The 20,563-nt window shown below is 45.7% G+C and overlaps 2 protein-coding genes across 2 annotated transcripts in view; one reads left to right on the forward strand and one right to left on the reverse strand.

The window, feature by feature from the left end:
* LOC306780216 (cytoskeleton-associated protein 5-A-like) overlaps positions 1-13,266 on the forward strand; it is a 45,376-nt gene extending 32,110 nt beyond the window's left edge. The window contains exons 33-43 of the mRNA XM_079272495.1: positions 82-249; positions 375-495; positions 2,863-3,042; positions 3,119-3,306; positions 4,345-4,417; positions 4,493-4,681; positions 4,864-5,001; positions 5,537-5,620; positions 5,784-5,943; positions 6,026-6,147; positions 12,079-13,266. Coding sequence (XP_079128621.1) covers positions 82-249; positions 375-495; positions 2,863-3,042; positions 3,119-3,306; positions 4,345-4,417; positions 4,493-4,681; positions 4,864-5,001; positions 5,537-5,620; positions 5,784-5,943; positions 6,026-6,147; positions 12,079-12,336 — 1,681 coding nt within the window. The 3' untranslated portion in view covers positions 12,337-13,266. The remainder of the gene's footprint in view (positions 1-81; positions 250-374; positions 496-2,862; positions 3,043-3,118; positions 3,307-4,344; positions 4,418-4,492; positions 4,682-4,863; positions 5,002-5,536; positions 5,621-5,783; positions 5,944-6,025; positions 6,148-12,078) is intronic.
* A 669-nt stretch (positions 13,267-13,935) lies between these two features.
* On the reverse strand, positions 13,936-20,049 carry LOC306777094 (homeobox protein DBX1-B-like). The gene is made up of 4 exons (XM_079268065.1): positions 19,641-20,049; positions 18,999-19,082; positions 14,607-14,809; positions 13,936-14,435 (listed from the first exon to the last, which is right to left on the reverse strand). Exons 1-4 carry the CDS (start codon positions 19,963-19,965, stop codon positions 14,175-14,177), a joined length of 873 nt encoding a protein of 290 aa, XP_079124191.1. The 5' UTR covers positions 19,966-20,049; the 3' UTR covers positions 13,936-14,174.
* Between the last annotated feature and the right edge of the window lie 514 nt (positions 20,050-20,563).

Genomic DNA, 20,563 nt, shown 5'->3' on the forward strand with positions numbered 1-20,563 from the left:
GTCAGTCAGGACTGAAGCTAAAAGGCACTGATCGATAATACACTGGACTAAATATACTCTCTTGTCCTATCGTCCATCCAGCCAAGCCCGTCAGAACGCCCAGCACAGCGAGTCTTCCCACCCCTCCATCCCCAAGGAGTTTCAGTTAGACCTGGACATGATGGACCTGAGCCGAGTGTGTGAGCTGCCGGAGCTCGTCCAACACAAGCTGGACGAGCTGCTGGAGCCCATCATGATCCCTGAACCCAAGTAAACGCACTCTGACACACAACCAGACTGACAAACACTGATGCAAATACGGAGTTCAGATAGAAAGCCATGGGGGGGGGAAATCATTTTTGGTGATTTAATACAGTGTGTTTTTGTGTTCAAAGGATGCGTTCAGTCTCTCCACACTTTGATGACCTCCACAACAGCACGGCCTCCACCATCAACTTTGTCATCGCTCAGGTGGCTAGCGGTGACATCAGCAACAGCCTACAAGCACTGGAACAGGTATGAAAACATGAAGACTGCATCTGTGGCATCACTGATGATGGGATGTTTTGAAGCTTGGATTTCTGTCTACTGCCGTTATTGCAATTACTAGAGCTAGAAAACAATATTGGTCAAAGGGTGAGCCTTGGTGGAGCATGCTGGAACCACCACAACACCTACCAATCAGTCCTTGAATGCCTATAACAGATGCATCAGTATGCTGTAGATGTTGGCCAAATAAGTCACAAGAAAGGTCAGCAGAGAAAAGAAGTGGTTTGAGAGACGCAGCGTCTCAAAGTTTGTCCAGCACAGACCGGTTATTTTCCAAATGTAAAATCCAACCCTCCACATAACTGAGACACAATTCTATAATAACCAAATTGAAGTGATCCCTAACAAAAAGTCTTGCGCATGCCCAGGCCAATTACTCGCCGGGCCAGTCCAAATTGTTTTAAATGGTAAGGTTTGAGTGGATATGCATGTGTTTGGGAAGTAGTGAGCCTATGATTGTACTGCATGTGTGTGCTCTGGTTTGTTTTATGTGTGACACTCGAGCTACTCACCTGAAGTGTTATAGAAGAGCTGTAAGAATGTCCTCCAGCCTTATATCTGCCAAAAGAGTAAATCACAGTGTGGGAGCATTTTGGATATAAAAATGTATCAAGGAGTCAGTGATCTGCAGATTAATGTTGTTAGAGTTTAACCATCATAGTGTGAAAACAGTTTTACTGCTGGTCATTCTATTCAATAACAATATGCAGTCTGGAGAGCAATATTAAAGCTTTCTCATGGCTGCTCTGATAATGAAACACTAAACGAATCTGTGATTAAATCAACAGGTCATGTGTGAAATATGTTTTTATTAGTGCTGGGCAAGTTACCGCGATGTTAACGCTAGGGCTGGGCGGTATACCGGATCAACAATTTGTGACACTAATAATTGTACATTTATAAAACTTCCCCACCGAACTGCATGCTGGGTAAAGCTTGCTAACAACAGTCTGCTAACAGCTGAGAGGCTGTGTCGCTTCAGTAACGTTACATTAAAGAACAGAACGGAGCGATGCAGGATGAACAAAGACTGAACAACAAATGGTATTTAGGTCAGACACGTATGAAACGCTGATTACCGTGATATGTGGTATTTGTTATAAATGTACGTTGGTACATAGAGGGTGATAAGAACCTGTACTGGAGGGGCTTAGGACCCAGGGGAGTGTAGGTGAAGGAAACAGGAAGAGACTCCACACAAACAACACAGTTGTTTCCTCTGGTGGAGATGTGGACATGCTGGTGGAATTTAGGTCAAACAGATCTGACATCTGAATTAAAATCACCAGCTAAAATAAAAAATACCATCCGGTTGATGAATTTGCATCTGTTGGCAAAATCGCCAACGCGCGAGTTGAAATTTTTCAACTTCAGCGACATAATCGCGTGACGCTGTGGCGCGATAGCCTATCAGCGTTGAGTTGCTCCCCCTGTCATCACTGGCTTTCTGCCGTTGTTGAATCAGGAAATAAATCCTGTAGCCGTCTGTGTTCACCCAGAGTTCTACGATACCTCATATCAATAGAGACCGGACCAAACTGTGTATACATGTGTGTGTGTGTGTGTGTGTGTAAACCATACGGTACAAACAATGAATAGACGCTGCCGTATTTACGTCTACGTGACGTTATTGAGTGCTGGTGGAGCTGCTACGATGTTAGCATAGCCTAGCACCGATCCATCAGAGCTCCATTGAGAAGACCAGTAACCTACAAATCGGCGGCATCATTACGTCGTTATTTCGGAGTCCCTTTTTGTCGGAGAAGACAAGTACAAATCGGCATCATTACGTCGTTATTTCGGAGTCCCTTTTTGTCTGTTTATTGCCGTTAAATCACAGCCAAATCAGTTTATGTTGTGTTCGTACAGCTGTAGTAAACAGCGACCGGTGGCTTGCTAGACACAGTGAATACAGCTCGATACAATCCACGGAGCTCCTCTGAACAATATTATGAACCAGACATGACGGCGTTTGGCATTCCGATGTTTGAGGGACTTCCACAACACGTACAAAGCAGCAATTGTTCTTATTCCTTTAATGGTTGACAGCGGAAAGAAATGACGGCCAGGTGAACGGCTTCCAGGCTTCAGGCCGATAAACCACGCCCCCTCTCCGGCACGGAGCGATTTTGCGGCGTTTGGTGTGAACACGACCGGCGGTGCGTTGGATGCGATTTTGCAGTGCGTCAAAAAATCAATAGTCATCATAGTGATACCTCTCGTATGTTCACCACTACAAGTAGCGACCCCCCCCACTACATATTGTCACATGATGCATTTGTTGTACTAGAAATATCCAACACAGATGCTTTGAGGTGTGATTTGTCCCCGTAGATCGACGAGGTGTTGCGGCAGGAGGACAAGGCAGAAGTCATATCGGGACACATCAATCAGTTCCTCATTGCTACCTTCATGCAGCTGAGGCTCATCTACAGCACGCACATGGCTGATGAGCGGATGGACAAGAAGGACATCATGAAACTGTACAGCTGCATCATCGGAAACATGCTCTCTGTGAGTCACATATACTAACGTGATGCATCAATAACTACATTGGTGAGGTTGATATGACTCCTTCTCTTTCTATTAGTTGTTCTCGATGGAGTCCCTGGCCCGAGAGGCATCTATGGGAGTGTTGAAGGACCTGATGCACGGTGTGATAACGCTGATGCTGGACGGCAGAGTGGAGAACATAGAAGACGGACAGCAGGTCATCAGATCAGTCAACCTGCTGGTGACCAGAGTTATGGAAAAGTCTGACCAGACCAACATAAACAGGTTGGTATGAAGAAATGGTAACATTATTCCAAACCGCCCAGTAGTTCTTCAATGTGTTTATTCAACGCGTACGTAACAGACCTCTGAGTCTTCTGTGACTCAGTGAGGGAAGAGAGAATTCGCCCGAACCAGACTTTCAAATAATTGGTTTTAATCTCCTGTATTATTATAATAGAGCAGCGAAGTCCCGCCCCTTCCAGTGGACCACCATGTGATATCATTTCAAAAAAATATTGACGGTAGTCTATGGAGAGGGACAAATCATTTTTTGATCCCATTTTGAATTGTGTAACATGACGTTTGTTAATTCAAAAGATCATTTTGCTCGTCAAGAAAGATGCAGTTTGTCCAAAAAGGGTTAAAGTATAAGGCTGTGAAAATACGTGATTACAAAGACGCCCAGGAGTGGCGTAAGAGACGTCTCTCTGAAGCTACGATGCCTCACACCAACAGCTGGTCTCCTCCTGCTTTTGCTTCCTGGGAGATGAAAAGATGTGACGTTTGTGCGAGGAACATAGCTATGTTAGCTAGCTAGCTAGCACGTCTAGCTATGTTAGCTAGCTAGCTAGCACGTCTAGCTATGTTAGCTAGCTAGCTAGCACGTCTAGCTATGTTAGCTAGCTAGTCTAGCTAGTGGCCATGTTGGTGACGAGATGAAGTTCACTGATCGCATTCACACAAAACAGACTGTTTCTACAACAAACTGCCACTTTCTTGAATTGCAAAACTGTCTGACAAACACCATATGTGTAATTCATGGCACTGTTCAAATGGGGTCAAAAAATATTCTCTTGCTGTTGACTATCGTACATATTTTTACTAAAATATGGTCCCAGGGATGTGGCCTCTATACGCTAACAATCCGTGATTGTGTACAGTGCAGAAATAGTTTCCTCTTTAAAGCAAGAGATGTTCTTAAATCCAGTTCTGTGCTTTATTTTAGTGTTCAGTCTATCGATACCAATATGTTTGACATTATTGGAATAATAATAATAATAGGTAGAACATCGCTGTTAACCCTTCCCTTCCTGTCTGCAGTGCTCTGCTGGTTTTGCTTCAGGACAGTTTGGTCACGAATGCCTCTCCCATGTTCTGTGAGCTGGTCTTGAAGGTAAGGAGTGACTCCGCCTCCTCTTACTGACCCTGCTGTCCGGTACCTGACTCTGCGCGGTTTGTGTGTGTTCAGTGTCTGTGGAGGGTGATCCGCTTTCTCCCAGAGACCATCGACAACATCAACCTGGATCGGATCTTACTGGATGTCCACAACTTCATGAAGATCTTCCCCAAAGATAAACTCAAGCAGCTCAAGAATGACGTCCCACACAGAACCCTGAAGACTCTGTTACACACACTCTGCAGGCTCAAGGGGGCCAAGGTAGCACCACTAAACCTACCCCACCATGTTATTAGTTATTGTTCTGCTTTTAATGCTTTTATGTGAAGCACTTTGAATTGCCTTGTTGTGAAACATGCGATATAAATAAACCTGCTGTGATAACTGTATTTCATTTTGACTTATTGAGTTTTGAACTTCTGTATCGATGCATTGATCAACAGATCCTGGACCACCTATCGATGATAGAGAATCGTAATGAGTCAGGGTTGGAGGCCTATCTGAGGCGGGCGGTCAAACAGTCTGGAAACCTCTCGGGACTCAAGAGTGACCGTGGCAACGAGAAGACCGGTCTGCGTACGGTGAGTCGTGGTGGCGGATTGTCTCTTCAACCATTATTCAAAAGGGAGGGACCACCTATAAAAGGTCTGGTAATTCCGACACCGTTCACCTGATCTGGATGTAAATACCCTCAGATTGAAGCTGAAAGTCTGCACGCAAAGCACATCTTGATTGTGTCATTTCAAATCCACTGTGGTTGTGTACAGAGACAAAATTATGAAATGAATGAAATTTGTGTCAATGTCCAAATATTTATGGACCAGACTATGTCAAATGACTGAACATGCTGAGTTCTGTTTTTACTACGAGGATGCTGCTAAAGTAGCAGATAGTCGGTGAGAAAAAAATGTTGATGCATCACGAAGAATCGATCCGTTTTATAACCGCATTGCATTCCTCTGACTCGAACTGTGCGGAGCCGAGAGTATCTCCTCTAACCGTGAGCTACACACACTGGAGCCGCCGTCGTGTTGGTCAAGACTTTACACAAACGGTGTCGTAGTCTTTGGGGTGGCGGTGTTTCTGAAGTGATGTGACTCTGTCCTTTTGTTCAAGGAGGATCGGATGTCGAAGGCCAAGGTCAGCGACATTCTGTCGGAAATCTTCAAGAAGATCGGCTCCAAGGAGAACACCAAAGAGGTCCACTCCATTTTTCAAATCATTCGAAGTGTACTGGTTGTTGCAGTCTCAAACTTAAAGGAAATGTTTCTATTACCGTTGCCTTGTTAAACCTTCAGATGAGTATTTTGACGAAGGGCTTGGAGCACATTTAGTATATAGTTTGTGTCCGATCTTCTTCCAGGGTTTGACAGAGTTGTACGAGTACAAACAGAAGTACTCGGACGCAGACCTGGAGCCCTTCCTCAAAAACACGTCCCGGTTGTTCCAGAGCGACGTAAAGCGAGGCCTTCGTATGATCGAGTCCGAGAGGGAGGGCAAGGCTCGCATCCAGACCTCAGCAGGTAAACCTGTGAGCCGTCACCGGCTCTTTGGTCCCAGTGAAGCCAGTCCTGTATAGTAACGTGTGTGTGTGCATCTCCACAGTGATCCCTCAGCATGGTGTGGACTTCAGTCTGAGCAGTAACAATGAAGAGCTGAATCCAGCCGTTTACTATGAGAGACTCAAGATCCTCCGACAGAGACAAGGCCTGGAGAACAACTCCAAGGTTAGTGGACTGGAGCGCATCCCAGGATCTCATCTTCAGGAGGACACTCACTGACGTTATTCACTCCCTAGTCCCTGACCCTAGACCAGGGGTGCCCAATACGTCGATCGCGATCGACCGGTCGATCGCGGAGGTAGTGCGAGTAGATCGCATGCCATTCAAAAAAAGTTAGACGTCCTCATGGCATTTGCCACTTGATTTTCGAACACACGGGTCACCACGTATGCGCGGTCAACCGCGCGAGCTACTGCAAAACTCCGGCGAGCTAATTAGTCAGCCTTCCAATTTATTTCCACTAAAGAAGCTACATCTGCAGCGCCATGATTTGGGAAACGTCCAAAACCTTGCGTCAGAACTGGAGACGCAACGGAAGGCGTGTGCGTAACTTGACAGTGCGCGCTACACAGAGCAGATTGACAAGTGTCTGTCAGGGTTTGACAAACGCTTTCCAGACTTTGCTTTACTCGAGCCAGTTGCTACACTTATGTGCTGCACATTTCGGGAAGATATTGAGGTTGATTCACTCGCATCAAAAATTGCAACATTGTTTCACCTGAACTCGTCTGGAGTGGAGGATGAGATTTTGACACTGCAGCTGAAGTCCAGGGCTCATGGACAGTTTTCTCACAGAGGAAGAGTACCCAAACATGAGGAAATGTGATCCCTTTTTGACTGAATTATTCGGCTCTACTCATTTATGTGAGTCAGCCTTTTCATACATGAAGAACATTAAGTCCATACACCGTTCCACCATGACTGATGATCATTTGAAGTCTGCTTGAGGCGGATACCAGCAGCTACTGTCAGGACTATGCAACTCTGGCCAATCCCATTCAGTGCAAGTCATCAGAGTAAGGGAACGACCAAAAATATACAGAATATATGTATATATATATATATATATATAAATAGATATTCGGCATTTTTAATGTAGGTAGATCATTTTGACTTGGTCATTTTAAAAGTAGCTCGCAAGCCGAAAGTGTGGGCACCCCTGCCCTAGACCATCACAACTAAACCCCTGATCCTAACCTAGACCCTCACAACTCAACCCCTGATCCTAACCTAGACCCTCACAACTCAACCCCTGATCCTAACCTAGACCCTCACAACTCAACCCCTGATCCTAACCTAGACCCTCACAACTCAACCCCTGATCCTAACCTAGACCCTCACAACTCAACCCCTGATCCTAACCTAGACCCTCACAACTCAACCCCTGATCCTAACCTAGACCCTCACAACTCAACCCCTGATCCTAACCTAGGCCATCGCCACTCAACCTTTTTAGGCCACGCACCCCCTTCTACATCCCGAACGGGTTCACGCACCCCCCCCCCCCCCACCTTAAAAAAAAAGCAACAGCCTATTTATAGCCGCATACAAATCGGACTAATGAGGGAACAGTTTGCTCGCGCGTGGCGTTTGTTCACAAGATAAAAACACAAAAACTCTTCCTGCACCGTGCCTTCAAAAAGGTAACGGACGTACACCAGAAGATTGGCCAGATTGGCCACATCTGTAGGCTCGTCTACTTGCAGAGAGTAAAACTCACTCTTCTTCACGCGACCGACTAATGTAGCCAGGATGTCTTCGGCCAAAGCTTCGATGCGGCGACACAGTGTTGTTGGACGCCGGATCACGTCCAACTGTTTTGCTTCTCTCTCTCTCCAATCATACATTCCACCATCTCTTTAACATGTTTCCCCTCTCCACCACCGCCTCTCCTTCTCCCTATTACGCGGTCAGAATACTACCACAACACGCCGCCTGTCTCCGGCAGAAATGCGCTCATCCACGCACGGGAACAACACCGAGTTGTAATATATACCTCCATAACACCTGCCACTCTCGGCTCATACCTCCCCAGCAACGAGGCACATCACCCGGTCACAATACCTCCAGAATGTCCCCCGGGTGAAATCCGGGACTTGGTTTTATGGTTCCGAGTGGCGGGGCGCTCACCCGTTGGCGCTGGGACGCGAGGTCTCCAGCCGCCCCCGCCGCGAGGCACCCGATTGTCAGGTCTTCAGCCCTCGGAACAGGCCGCGGGTCAACAACTCGTGGGTGGCGGGTTAGAGGCGAGGCAGATCACAGAAAAATAATAAAGACTAGAGTATGGCAAAGATATGTTGATGAGAAACGTATTTGTACGTCAAACACAAACGTAATCGGGGAGAAAATACGTTTGTGGTCAAACGTAATTGAGAATGCATTTTAGTTTTGGGGAACGTCATTTTTAGGAGACAGGACTGCACCATGAGACCACCATTACATTCTTCCTCTCGCACACCCCCTAGAGAACCGTACGCACCACACTTTGGGAATCCCTGCTCTACACCATCACAACTAAATCCCTGATCCTAGACCATCACAACTAAATCCCTGATCCTAGACCATCACAACTAAATCCCTGATCCTAGACCATCACAACTAAATCCCTGATCCTAACCTAGACCATCACAACTAAATCCCTGATCCTAACCTAGACCATCACAACTAAATCCCTGATCCTAACCTAGACCATCGCAACTAAATCCCTGATCCTAACCTAGACCATCGCAACTAAATCCCTGACCCTAGACCAGGCATGGGCAAACTACGGCCCGTTGGGCATTTTAATCCGGCCCGTCAAATATTGGTATAAATTGTCAATACTATAATAAAGACTAGGGCTGGGCAGTATACCCGGGTTTTTCCCGTGTGATATGAATTCTTCACACACATCATAGCCGAAACAACTGCTGTCTGCTTTCAACAGGCAGCTAAATGTATTCTTTGCTGCTATCGCACAGTGGTCAGCGCTAGTTGTCTTATATGTATTGAGGGAACTCTAGTCATGGTCATAACTTTATAACACAACAATGAACAACCCACAACTAACGCTCTGTAACAGAGAAACACACCACAGCACACAACAGTCTGACACATAAACAATTTGTAACACTAATAATTGTACATTTATAAAATTTCACCGCTGAACTGCATGCTGGGTACAGCTCGCTCGCTCGCGAGCCTGCTTGCTAGCACAACAGTCTGCTAACAGCTGGGAGAGGCTCCGTACTCCAGTAATGTTCCATTAAAGAACAGAACAGAGCGATTCAGGATGAACAAAGACAGACCGGAGATGCACCGATAGAGTTTGACACATAATAACGCTGATTACCGTAATATGCGTGGTATTTGTTATAAATGTACGTTGGTGCAAAGAGGTGATAACAAGCTGTTGTTAGATCCTGGGGTACTTCTGGCCCGATACGGGGCTACTTACTGACTCAGCTCTCTATTAAAAGATTGTCGAGCTGGTGTTCTTGCGAGGGAACTCGCCTGGCTCTTCTAACTGCCGTCACTCCCGACATCTACCCTGCTTCCTCCGGTCTGAGTGCACTCGGTCGAGGGGCCACCCTGACCCCGGGCGCTCCTACCAGTCGTGTCGGTTATGGCAGCTTCCCTCTTATGGATCCGTGCTCTTGGTAAATGCCAGGTTAGGTTTTAACGGCTAGGATCTCTTCTTTCTAAAACCGTAAGGGATTGTTAAGTGGATTCGGTCTCTAGGATAACCTTACAGAACTCAGTTGTTAGACATACAATGGCTTTAACTTTTTACTGCCACGAGGAACTTTTTACTACTTGAGCAAATGAATGCACTTGAGAAATTTACTTTAAATACAGATTAGATATTTATTGCAGGTTATATTTAGTTAGTTTGCAAGGGTTAAGCTACAGCTCTCATTAAACGTTACTACACTTGATTCTTCTTCAGATTATACTCATTAGTTTTAGATGCCGAGACGGCTCGGTTGGAGCTGGATGTTCAATGGTGCGATGAAAAGGTTCTTTTGGAGTTGTTAGGAGCGAAGGTCCGGCCGGACCCTCAGTCCTCCTGCTCTCGCAGCGAAGTCCGTTCAACAGTCCTCAAAACTCAGTACAAAGTCTTTCTAGGGCTGCTGCGTCTTCTCCGTTGTCCAGATGTTAAGAGTCGAGCAGTGGGGAGAGGAAAACCTCCGTCTTTAAATCTTATTGTCCACGAACAGCGGTCTTCTTTCCGTGAACAGAGACGAAGTCCTCAATACATCAGTTGCAATCGTCCGTATCTCCTCATCGGTGCTCTTGGACGGCACCCGTGTTGAAATCCCAGTTTGCTGTTTGCAAGTCACTTCTTTTATCCATCATTTGGGCTGTCAGCCCCCTCCTGTTCAATACATGATCTCATCCCCCCACCCTCTGGAAAGGGTGTTGGGTTCGAACATGTCCGGACATGTCCAGGCTTCATCCTGTATCATGCCTCTATGACTCATCTCTTGCGACAGTCTTTTCCTATTTTCTGCGAAGTCATCCTGACAAAACACTTTTATCGCCGCTCCGGTTACACAGGACATTTGTTAAACACTTATTACAATTGTTAAATCACTCTACTTAGTACACATTTGCTTATAAAATGATTATTGATCTCATCCTTCATCATTATTGTGCTTTGTGTCTTTTCTTCTCAACCATCATTATTTCCCCATCCCTTGAAGCAAACACCCTGCTTACTTCCTCTTTCGCCGTACTTTCTACACTCAGACTGCACTATACTCAGATACACTTATTATTATTATCAGGTTTACATTTGTTAAATCACTCTATGTATTAAACATTTGTTATGTAACGATCATACACTTTATCTTTCGATTACACTTTAACTATTGATTTCTGAGTATATGCTTTTTATATCCTGACCTTCCCCTGATCGTGTATGCATGTTTTCGAGGCAGCTCTGTTGGGCTCAACTCTTCTTGACACTGTACAGGGAGGGGCTTAGGACCCAGGGGAATGTAGGCGAAGGAAACTGGAAGAGACGGAAGACACGCCACACAAACAGCTGTTCACCGCTCGTCAGCATCCTGCAGACCAGTGATTCTCAACTGGTGGTTCGTCGCGGACCCGTTTTCAGTGGCCTTTGCTTTATGCAGCGGAGTTATTCACGCTCCTTTCCAGCATTTACGGCACTTTGTTCAGCTGTGCAGGAAAAACACCGACCAATGCGTTGTAAATCACGTCACGTGATGCAGTTTAACCAATAAAATAAGGGTATTCTGATACGTTCCCTGACTCCAGTGAGATGTACCCACACCGTGGCACAGGGGGGAGAGACGAGGAAAGACTTTACAGAGCAGAGCTCTGATCATGTTACATGTGACAGTTAAATATCTGTATGATCCCTTCAAAGAATCAAACTGCTAAAAAGACCACAGTCATTGACCTTTACACTAAAAACTCTGTGTCAAAAATGACTGCTTAATAATGAAGTGCATGATAAAATAGGCATTTATGCAATAAAAAAATACGGTGTAAGAGCCCAGCTAACTGATGAACACCTCAGATCTGTTCTGAGAATTGCCACAACCAAACTGACACCAAACGTTGACGCACTGGTTAAAAAGGGTGACCAACAGCACTGTTCCCACTGGAATTACATTTTACTTGTAATTTATATAAGTTCACACAAACACTCCATTCATCTGCTCCCGGCCCGTCTGTCACATTTTAGAACTCAATGTGGCCCCCGAGCCAGAAAGTTTGCCCCCCCCGATCTAGACCATCGCAACTAAATCCCTGACTGTTAACTTGCTGGTAAATCCATCAAATGTGCAGTTAATCAATAGATGCAGTGTACCAGTACTCTGGAATGTCATGATTAATCTCGATACATCACTGAGTAATATCTGAGTTGATGTGAGCTGGGTTGGTCTTCCTTTCCCTCCTGCTGCTCTACAAAGCAGTTCAACTTGTGCTTTGTACAAAACACCTGCTGAACATGTTGCTTCCGATGACATTTGGAATATTATTTGAATTGGTGTTCTGCTGCAGCACGTTACACTTTGTAGTTTACCATTGACTGTGTGCTCCTGATGGCAGCTGACCCAAGTCTTCCCCTTTCTACTGCAGCAGGGTGTCGGTGGCAGCGAGGACGAGCCTCAGCAGCGACCTCCCATGTCCTCCCTGCTGTCCTCCAAGCCGCCGGTGGCCTCGTCCACCGACATGCTCCACAGTAAGCTGTCTCAGCTGAAAGAGTCCAGAGAGCTGTACCAGCAGGAACACAACGCACAATCCCATTCCCCGACGCACGCCCGCTCAGCTTCACCGGCGGCCAATCTGGACGACCTGAAGAAACGTCTGGAGAGGATCAAGAGCAACCGGCAGTAAGGAGCACCTCATTCCATCTCAGAGCCTGTGGAGTTCAGCTGGTGGTAGAAAACCCGGTCTGTGTTTATCTTCATGTTCTGGTGGACGGAAACAGGAAGCAGTTAAACAAACCAGGTAGCAGCAGACAAAACACACCTGACTCCACCCACTGTGCCTGTAAGTGATCAGACATCAAACGCACCTTAATCTGATATGTATGACGTAGACGAGAACTTTCAGATCGAGACTCAAACTTCAGTCTAGCAGTAAGCTTTGATGTTATTAATTCTCAGTCTGTACAGATCCATCTTGCCGTCCCGTCCCAGCTTTCTTTCAGGCTGCCTCCCACCCTCTACTCATGTACACGTTTTATTCTGATAATTAAATGGTAATCTTCCGCTCTGTTTCAATATCCCTGCACAATATGTTTGTACATATTTAAAAGTTGTTTCACATGATGTACAGCGGCGCTGCTGCTGGTTCAGAAGGAGATGCTGGTGAAGAGCGCAAAGTGTCGCTGTGTAAATGCAGCGTGTGACCGCCCCCTTGTGGCTGAACACTGTCATAGTATCAGTTTGTAATTCTCCGCACTGGGAGCATCTGATGATTTGGATTACTTGCAGAAAGTTAACATTTTCTGTCTGTAACAGCAAAGGAGAATTGTCAGATTAGCATTGTTTGGTGGCTAATAGCTCCGTGCAAATACGGATGTCTGATTTCTATCAATTTTAGATATTTTTCCTGCCACAAAGTACTTTGAGCTGCATTTCCACAGCAACATGAAGCCGTGCGATTGTCTTGTGATGATGGTCTTGTCTGTTATCTGAAAGAAGGAAAAAAAACACTAACATTGTTTTTAATTTGATTGTGTGTGCTGGTCCTACGTTGTTGCTTTCCTTGTATAATCCATAGTGGAAAATGGAAATAAAGTTTGTTTTTTTTAACAATCCAGCTGTGATTTTGCGGTTTTTCTTTATTCAGCTGTGTGTTACTGAAGCGGTGCTCCTGTCCGTGGGCCGGACCCCTCACCCTCCTGCGGGCTGCGGAGGACGTGGAGTGGGGAATGCGTTGAGTGGTCGGAGGAGGAGTCTATTTACCACTACACGTCATTCACACACTGACAGACCTCCGGATTAATGTATCACTCACACAGCCCCCCCCCCTCCTCTTCTCCATGGCTGCCAATGTCAGATAATGTCTCCATACAGTCACGTGATCTCGCAGCTTGTTAAATGTTACGCACCTCCCGTCATGTCAAATTCCTTGTATGTTCAACATACAATGGCAATAAATGGTTGATTCCTGACTGTCACACTGTAGAAGGTCAGAGGTCATGTAGTGGCAGCTCCTCTATGATGACCTTAGGTCACCGCTCTTCACTGGCGACTCGCTGAGCTGCAGGTTGTGGGCTGTGCTGGTTCCGCTGTCGGTCTTCAACCTTAACCAGAGCTAAGCTAACGGCAAACAGCCTGTGCTGTCTAGTTTAATATCAGACGTGCTAGGAACAGAGTTCATGAAGCAGGACACGAAATGGCACTTGTCAAGATTTATTTGAGAAAATGTAAAGAATACAGATATGCATCAAAAGACCACTTTGTATATTTAAGAGTTTTGGACAGTTCAATCTACAAATATCTAAAATAACTCCGTATACTCTATTTACTGGACTACATATAAGTCATATAAACAGCGCTGTACAGACATGGCGGAGTAGCTGTAGCTATGTACAGAGAAGATTCAAGCACTTGTGGTTTTCACCTCCATTCACCAGTTTGTGGAGTCCTTCACAGCTGACGGGGTCTTCAGAGGAGGCTGCTGTTTGAGAGTCTAACCAGATGTTGTGGGCAGATGTCTGCCTCTTATGACACGGTGATTTCTTCACTGTCTGACTCTGAGAGCTCCGACTGTTTGCCGGACTCTGACGGAGAGGAAAGATGGTGGTGATGATGATGGTGGTGAAGACGGGACTCGTGGCAGTGGGTGCTGCCTACATCAGTGAGGTCTGGGTGGGGATTGGTTTTGGTGGGGAGGGTCTGCTGGCGACAGCCACCTGTCGACAGCAGCTCCCGCTCTTTGGAGTTCCTCCATTTCATCCTGCGATTCTGGAACCAGATTTTCACCTTCAAAGGACAAGAAAGCCAGTGTGTGAATGTCACTGACCTCATCGACGAATAACCTCGTTCACGTTTTTAAATACACAATATGAGAGCCATGGGGCGCTGGCTCATTATGTAACGTGAACGTGTTCAATGCATTGGACAAGATGAAATGGTCCTTGAGGGGTACTGTACCTGGGAGTCTTTGAGTCCCAGTTTACTGGCGAGTTTCTTCCTGTCTGGTTTGCTGATGTATTTCTGCCTCTGGAAGGTTCTCTCCAGGGCCTTCCTCTGGAGGTCTGAGAACACAGCCCGCCTCAGCATGCCCCTCCTGGGCTTCCCTCTGGGGGCCAGGGGCCATGAAAACGTTCCCGGGACAGGAACCACAGAGGACGAGGCTGGAGGGACGAAAGAGATTCATAAGCCATCCCTGTATCATCTCATGGAAACACTGCATTATAGTTGTCATCGTGCATTCTGCATCTGGCTAATGATGAAAAATAAATGAAATAACAATGAATCAAATTCTGTAAGACCCTTGGGACCCCTGTAGCCAACTCTGAGGAGATTGAGTCTACAAAAACATATCCCGGAGCTGTGACAGGACCACTGAACAGCTGCTGGTGGCTTTAACTCCCAAATTCCCAGAAACAGCCGACGCGGACAAAGAAGAAACGATCGACGTCATTAGGTTTATAAAAGATGGAGAACTAGTTGAGCTCATTATCGAACAGCAAGCCATCAAAACGAGGTTACAAGGTTCCTTCATTGTCATCGCACAACAAAATGAAGTTTAAAGTCATTTTGCTACATAAGTAAATACACACAAAGAAGAAAGTATGTTGAGGATGAGGATAAAGTACGGAGGTAAAGAGCCTGAGGAGAGAAGCTCCTCTGAACAGATGCACAGGTAGGTGAGCCATTCATACCTCAATCATGACCTTCAACTATACTGTGGTACTAACATTACATATGATTTAGTTTGATGCTTACTGCAACAATAGATGGATTCATTGGTTGATTTCTAACATTGAGACACACAGATGGTTTACAGCAGCTTTGAGCAGCTACTGGATGAGGATGATGATGATGAGTGCATGAGTCATAATGTTGGGCTTTACATTTCCGTGCAGTTGTTTCTGTATCCACTGCTAAAGATGAAACAGTTTCATTCCACAATTCATTGTACAATTTGATGAATTAACAATTCTTTGCATTAATAACTTTAATTATAATTGTGTCCTCTGATGAAGAGTTTCTGAGCATCTTGAAGGTTGACTCGTACCATTCTGAGCAGTCACCAGTGTGTGAACGGGTGAATGATGAGGTGTCGTGTTAAAGCGCTCTGAAGTGAAGTCAGAGGACCAGAAGAGAACATCTACCAACTGAGCCTTCTGGTGTTTCTGCTTCTTTTTCATTGTTTGTGCCTTTAATGTGTCGAAAATGTTAGAAATCAATCAGCTTATCGATCTATCATACTTTCTTGATGTCCTTGTTTATTTAGTAAAACTGCAGTTTCTGAACGGATACGTTTGAATGTGATTCATGACGAGAAGCTTTGAAGCTGCTTTAGCAGGATTTCTGCTGAACTTCTACGTTCCTCAGGATCTCAGCAACGAGTCGTCCCTTCTGATTCCATCATCAGCACACATGCTGCCGATAATATACTTGTTCTGCCTGAAATCTGGCGTTAAAAAGCCCCAATTTGTCCAGCAGTGGAAACAGAGTGTATGCTAATGAGACGGGCTCTCCACAGCTCAGCCCACACTGCCTCTAATCAGGCATGAAGGAGGCGTGTATGGGCTGCAAATGCACAGAGAAAAGTGATTGTGTTGTAATGAACAGAGTGGGACAGGCCAGTATATTACAGGCCCATTAAAGAGAGGCCAGTATATTACAGGCCCATTAAAGACAGGCCAGTATATTACAGGCCCATTAAAGACAGGCCAGTATATTACAGGCCCATTAAAGACAGGCCAGTATATTACAGGCCCATTAAAGACAGGTCAGTATAATGACACAGCTTAGCGCTCTTCATGAGCTACTTATCAAAGCTCTTCCTTCTACATGTTCATATGTGTACAATCAAATCAATAAATCAAATCAATGTGTGTGTGAGTGTGTGTGAGAGCTAGTGTGTGTGTGTGTGTGTGTGTGTGTGTGGTTTTGGCTGTATTGGTCACGGTGAGGGATCTTTGTGGTTGCAGAGGGGCTTGGTGGGAAAACGACGGCGCATGAAGAGGCGCTGAGTTCCTGAGCTGGGAAGAAACCCGCCTCACATTAGAGCGTGACAAACCGCACTGATCTGTTGAGAGCGTGACAAACTGGACTAATTTGTAGATTGGGACAACTGGTGCTAATGTCAGCAGTCAGTGCGCCGCTTAACAGACCTTCAAATTGGCGGAGCTGATTCCAAGCTGTCCAGGGAATTCCCATGCTAAACGGCTGAGACCACATCAGCATCATCAGCATCATTATTAGCATCAGCTGGTAACATGTGCAGCTCATAATCACAAGCTGTCACATCATCAGTGAGATCTGATCAACAGCTGTAGTCACAGATAACGTATCCATGAAATAATTCATTCATATATTAATCAATATCAGTTTGAAATGTTCAGCGCCAAATGTTAGATATGGAGGCATCATATTTTACAGACAGCTGGAGGTCTGACACACATCTGTACTGTAACCCCACTTCATTCATTACATTCATTACATTACATCACAGTCATCACAGTCATCGCAGTCATAGCAGTCATCGCAGTCATCGCAGTCATAGCAGTCATCGCGGTCATCGCGGTCATCGCGGTCATCGCGGTCATCGCAGTCATCGCAGTCATAGCGGTCATCACGGTCATCGCAGTCATCGCAGTCATAGCAGTCGTCGCAGTCATAGCAGTCATCGCAGTCATAGCAGTCATAGCAGTCATCGCAGTCATAGCAGTCATCGCAGTCATCGCAGTCATAGCAGTCATCGCAGTCATAGCAGTCATCGCAGTCATCGCAGTCATAGCAGTCATCACAGTCATAGCAGTCATCACAGTCATCACAGTCATAGCAGTCATCGCAGTCATAGCAGTCATCACAGTCATCACAGTCATAGCAGTCATAGCAGTCATCGCAGTCATAGCAGTCATCACAGTCATCGCAGTCATAGCAGTCATCGCAGTCATAGCAGTCATCACAGTCATAGCAGTCATAGCAGTCATCGCAGTCATAGCAGTCATCGCAGTCATCACAGTCATAGCAGTCATAGCAGTCATCGCAGTCATAGCAGTCATCGCAGTCATCACAGTCATAGCAGTCATCGCAGTCATCGCAGTCATAGCAGTCATCGCAGTCATAGCAGTCATCGCAGTCATAGCAGTCATCGCAGTCATAGCAGTCATAGCAGTCATCGCAGTCATAGCAGTCATCGCAGTCATCGCAGTCATCGCAGTCATCGCAGTCATAGCAGTCATCGCAGTCATCGCAGTCATAGCAGTCATCGCAGTCATAGCAGTCATAGCAGTCATCGCAGTCATAGCAGTCATCGCAGTCATCGCAGTCATAGCAGTCATCGCAGTCATAGCAGTGATCGCAGTCATAGCAGTCATAGCAGTCATCGCAGTCATAGCAGTCATCACAGTTATAGCAGTCGTCACAGTCATAGCAGTCATAGCAGTCATCACAGTCATCACAGTCATAGCAGTCATAACAGTCATCGCAGTCATCGCAGTCATAGCAGTCATCGCAGTCATAGCAGTGATCGCAGTCATCGCAGTCATAGCAGTCATCGCAGTCATAGCAGTCATAGCAGTCATCGCAGTCATAGCAGTCATCGCAGTCATCGCAGTCATAGCAGTCATCGCAGTCATCGCAGTCATAGCAGTCATAGCAGTCATCGCAGTCATAGCAGTCATCGCAGTCATCGCAGTCATAGCAGTCATAGCAGTCATCGCAGTCATAGCAGTCATCGCAGTCATAGCAGTCATCGCAGCCATAGCAGTCATCACAGTCATCGCAGTCATAACAGTCATCGCAGTCATAGCAGTGATCGCAGTCATAGCAGTCATCACAGTCATCACAGTTATAGCAGTCGTCACAGTCATAGCAGTCATAGCAGTCATCACAGTCATAGCAGTCATCACAGTCATCACAGTCATAGCAGTCATAACAGTCATCACAGTCATCACAGTCATCAGTCATAGCAGTCATAGCAGACGCTTTGATCCAAAGCGACTTACAATTCAGATCCTATCACACCGTAGGCACAGCTACAGGAGCAACTTCATAGTGCACGTAGTGCACTATGACGCTGATCTTGTTTATTTATGCAATATATTGTAAATAGAAAAGTGAAAGTGAGGTCCATATCCTCAACCTGAAGTGAGACCTATGTAAAAGGGATCAATGTGTGAATATGTGATGTTTGGAGATGTTAAGCTTCAGTCTGATGTTTGTGGTTCTTGTAACTCTTTTAATTGCTGTATATTGTGTCGTTTGTGTCGTTTGTGTTCTTGTTAATGTTGCGTGTTCTCAGATCCCTCTTGTAAAAGAGATGTTCATCTTTAAAGAGATGAAAATGACTCTCAGTCCACCAACCTGTGAAATAGGAAGCTCTGATGAAAGGATGAAGGCCTCCATCAAAGAAAGGCAGAGGGAAGGACTTGGTCTGAAGACTCTGGACTGAGGAGCAAGCGGAACAAGAACACATCGACTGAGCTGATATTTCACAACGTCAGCAGGAAATATATCACAATGATAAATATAAGGAACATTTAAATATGCAATACTTTAATAACTGGGCCTAGAGACAAATAATTGATTGAAAAAACAGATAACATAACATTTTTTAATTGTTTCTGATTGATGCAGCTCGGCAGTGTTTTTATTGGCCATATGCTAATTTACTGAGCCTTCATGCGTGAAATGTATTATTATGATTATTATTGTTATTATTATCATTATTTTGTCAAGAGAGAGGAGCAGCAGTTTGCAGAGCCGGAGAGTTGATATTGCAAAGTCTATTGTGAGATACTACTATCACTACTAATTATAATAATCATAATTATAATAATAAATAACATCGCAATAATAATAGAAATACATATTTTGTCATATTCTACTGATCATTAGAATACTAACAGCAGCTTCTACCTTCATAAGAATCATAACTATCATCATAACTATCATCATCATCATCATCATCATCATCGTCGTTCAGTACACCGGCCTCACACTCACCGCTCCGTGTCGGCGGTGCCAGTATCGCACTAACACCGAACTTCAGGTAGCCGGAGTCCGGGCGGGCAGTGTGCGCAGAGCGCTCTGTGCTGGGTCCTAACGCCCGGGGTGGGCCGCACGCTCCCACGCTGAGCGGGAGAATGTCCCCGGGAGTTGTGGAAGAGAAGGTCCTATGTATGTAGCTGACCGGCTGGCTCAACCGGAGGAGGTCTTCCACCAGGAAGCCTGAGTGGAATGAGCGGTTCAGGGGCGAGGAGAGAGCCGCAGCGGGACGCAGTGAGCTCGGGTACAGAGGAGGCGGCAGAGCGCTGCAGGGGAACATCATGGTCGTCCAGTCTGGAACAGTTTACAACTTTTTCTTGTTTAGTTTGCAGAGAAGCCTCGAAGGAGAAAATAAAGAGGGACGCACAGACACGGTCACTCTGCGCGCTGTGCGCCTCTGCGCCCTCTTGGAGAGGTTTTATACAAGGCAGTCACTTCTACGCACACACACACACACACTCACACTCAGACACGTGCACATGTGCACGCGCACAAGTTCTGCCCTCAGCCTCCGCCTGAGTCTCTTTGAACAGTAGGCCAGGCTGACGGGATTGGTCAACGTCCTCTGATGCTTTAGTCAAACCCTCATGTTTGATCTGCTGTATTCATTGTAATTCATGTGTGTAATAAATGTCATTCATGCACGCATGATACTGATGAGATGCACACATCAAGGTGTTTTACGTCTGACCCATTGGATTATTTGTGACAGCTGTAATATAATATGTGTTCTTATTGAAGAACCTCTGAAGAACTCGACCCTGTTGACTAATCACTCACATGAATGCAGCCGACAGAGGAATACACAGAACTAGTGTCTTTACACAGGCTGTGTTCAGACAAGGACACCCCACCACTAGCACAGTTCAACTAAATATATT

The sequence above is a fragment of the Melanostigma gelatinosum genome (genome assembly GCF_949748355.1).
Source record: "Melanostigma gelatinosum genome assembly, chromosome: 1".
Classification (NCBI taxonomy): domain Eukaryota; kingdom Metazoa; phylum Chordata; class Actinopteri; order Perciformes; family Zoarcidae; genus Melanostigma; species Melanostigma gelatinosum.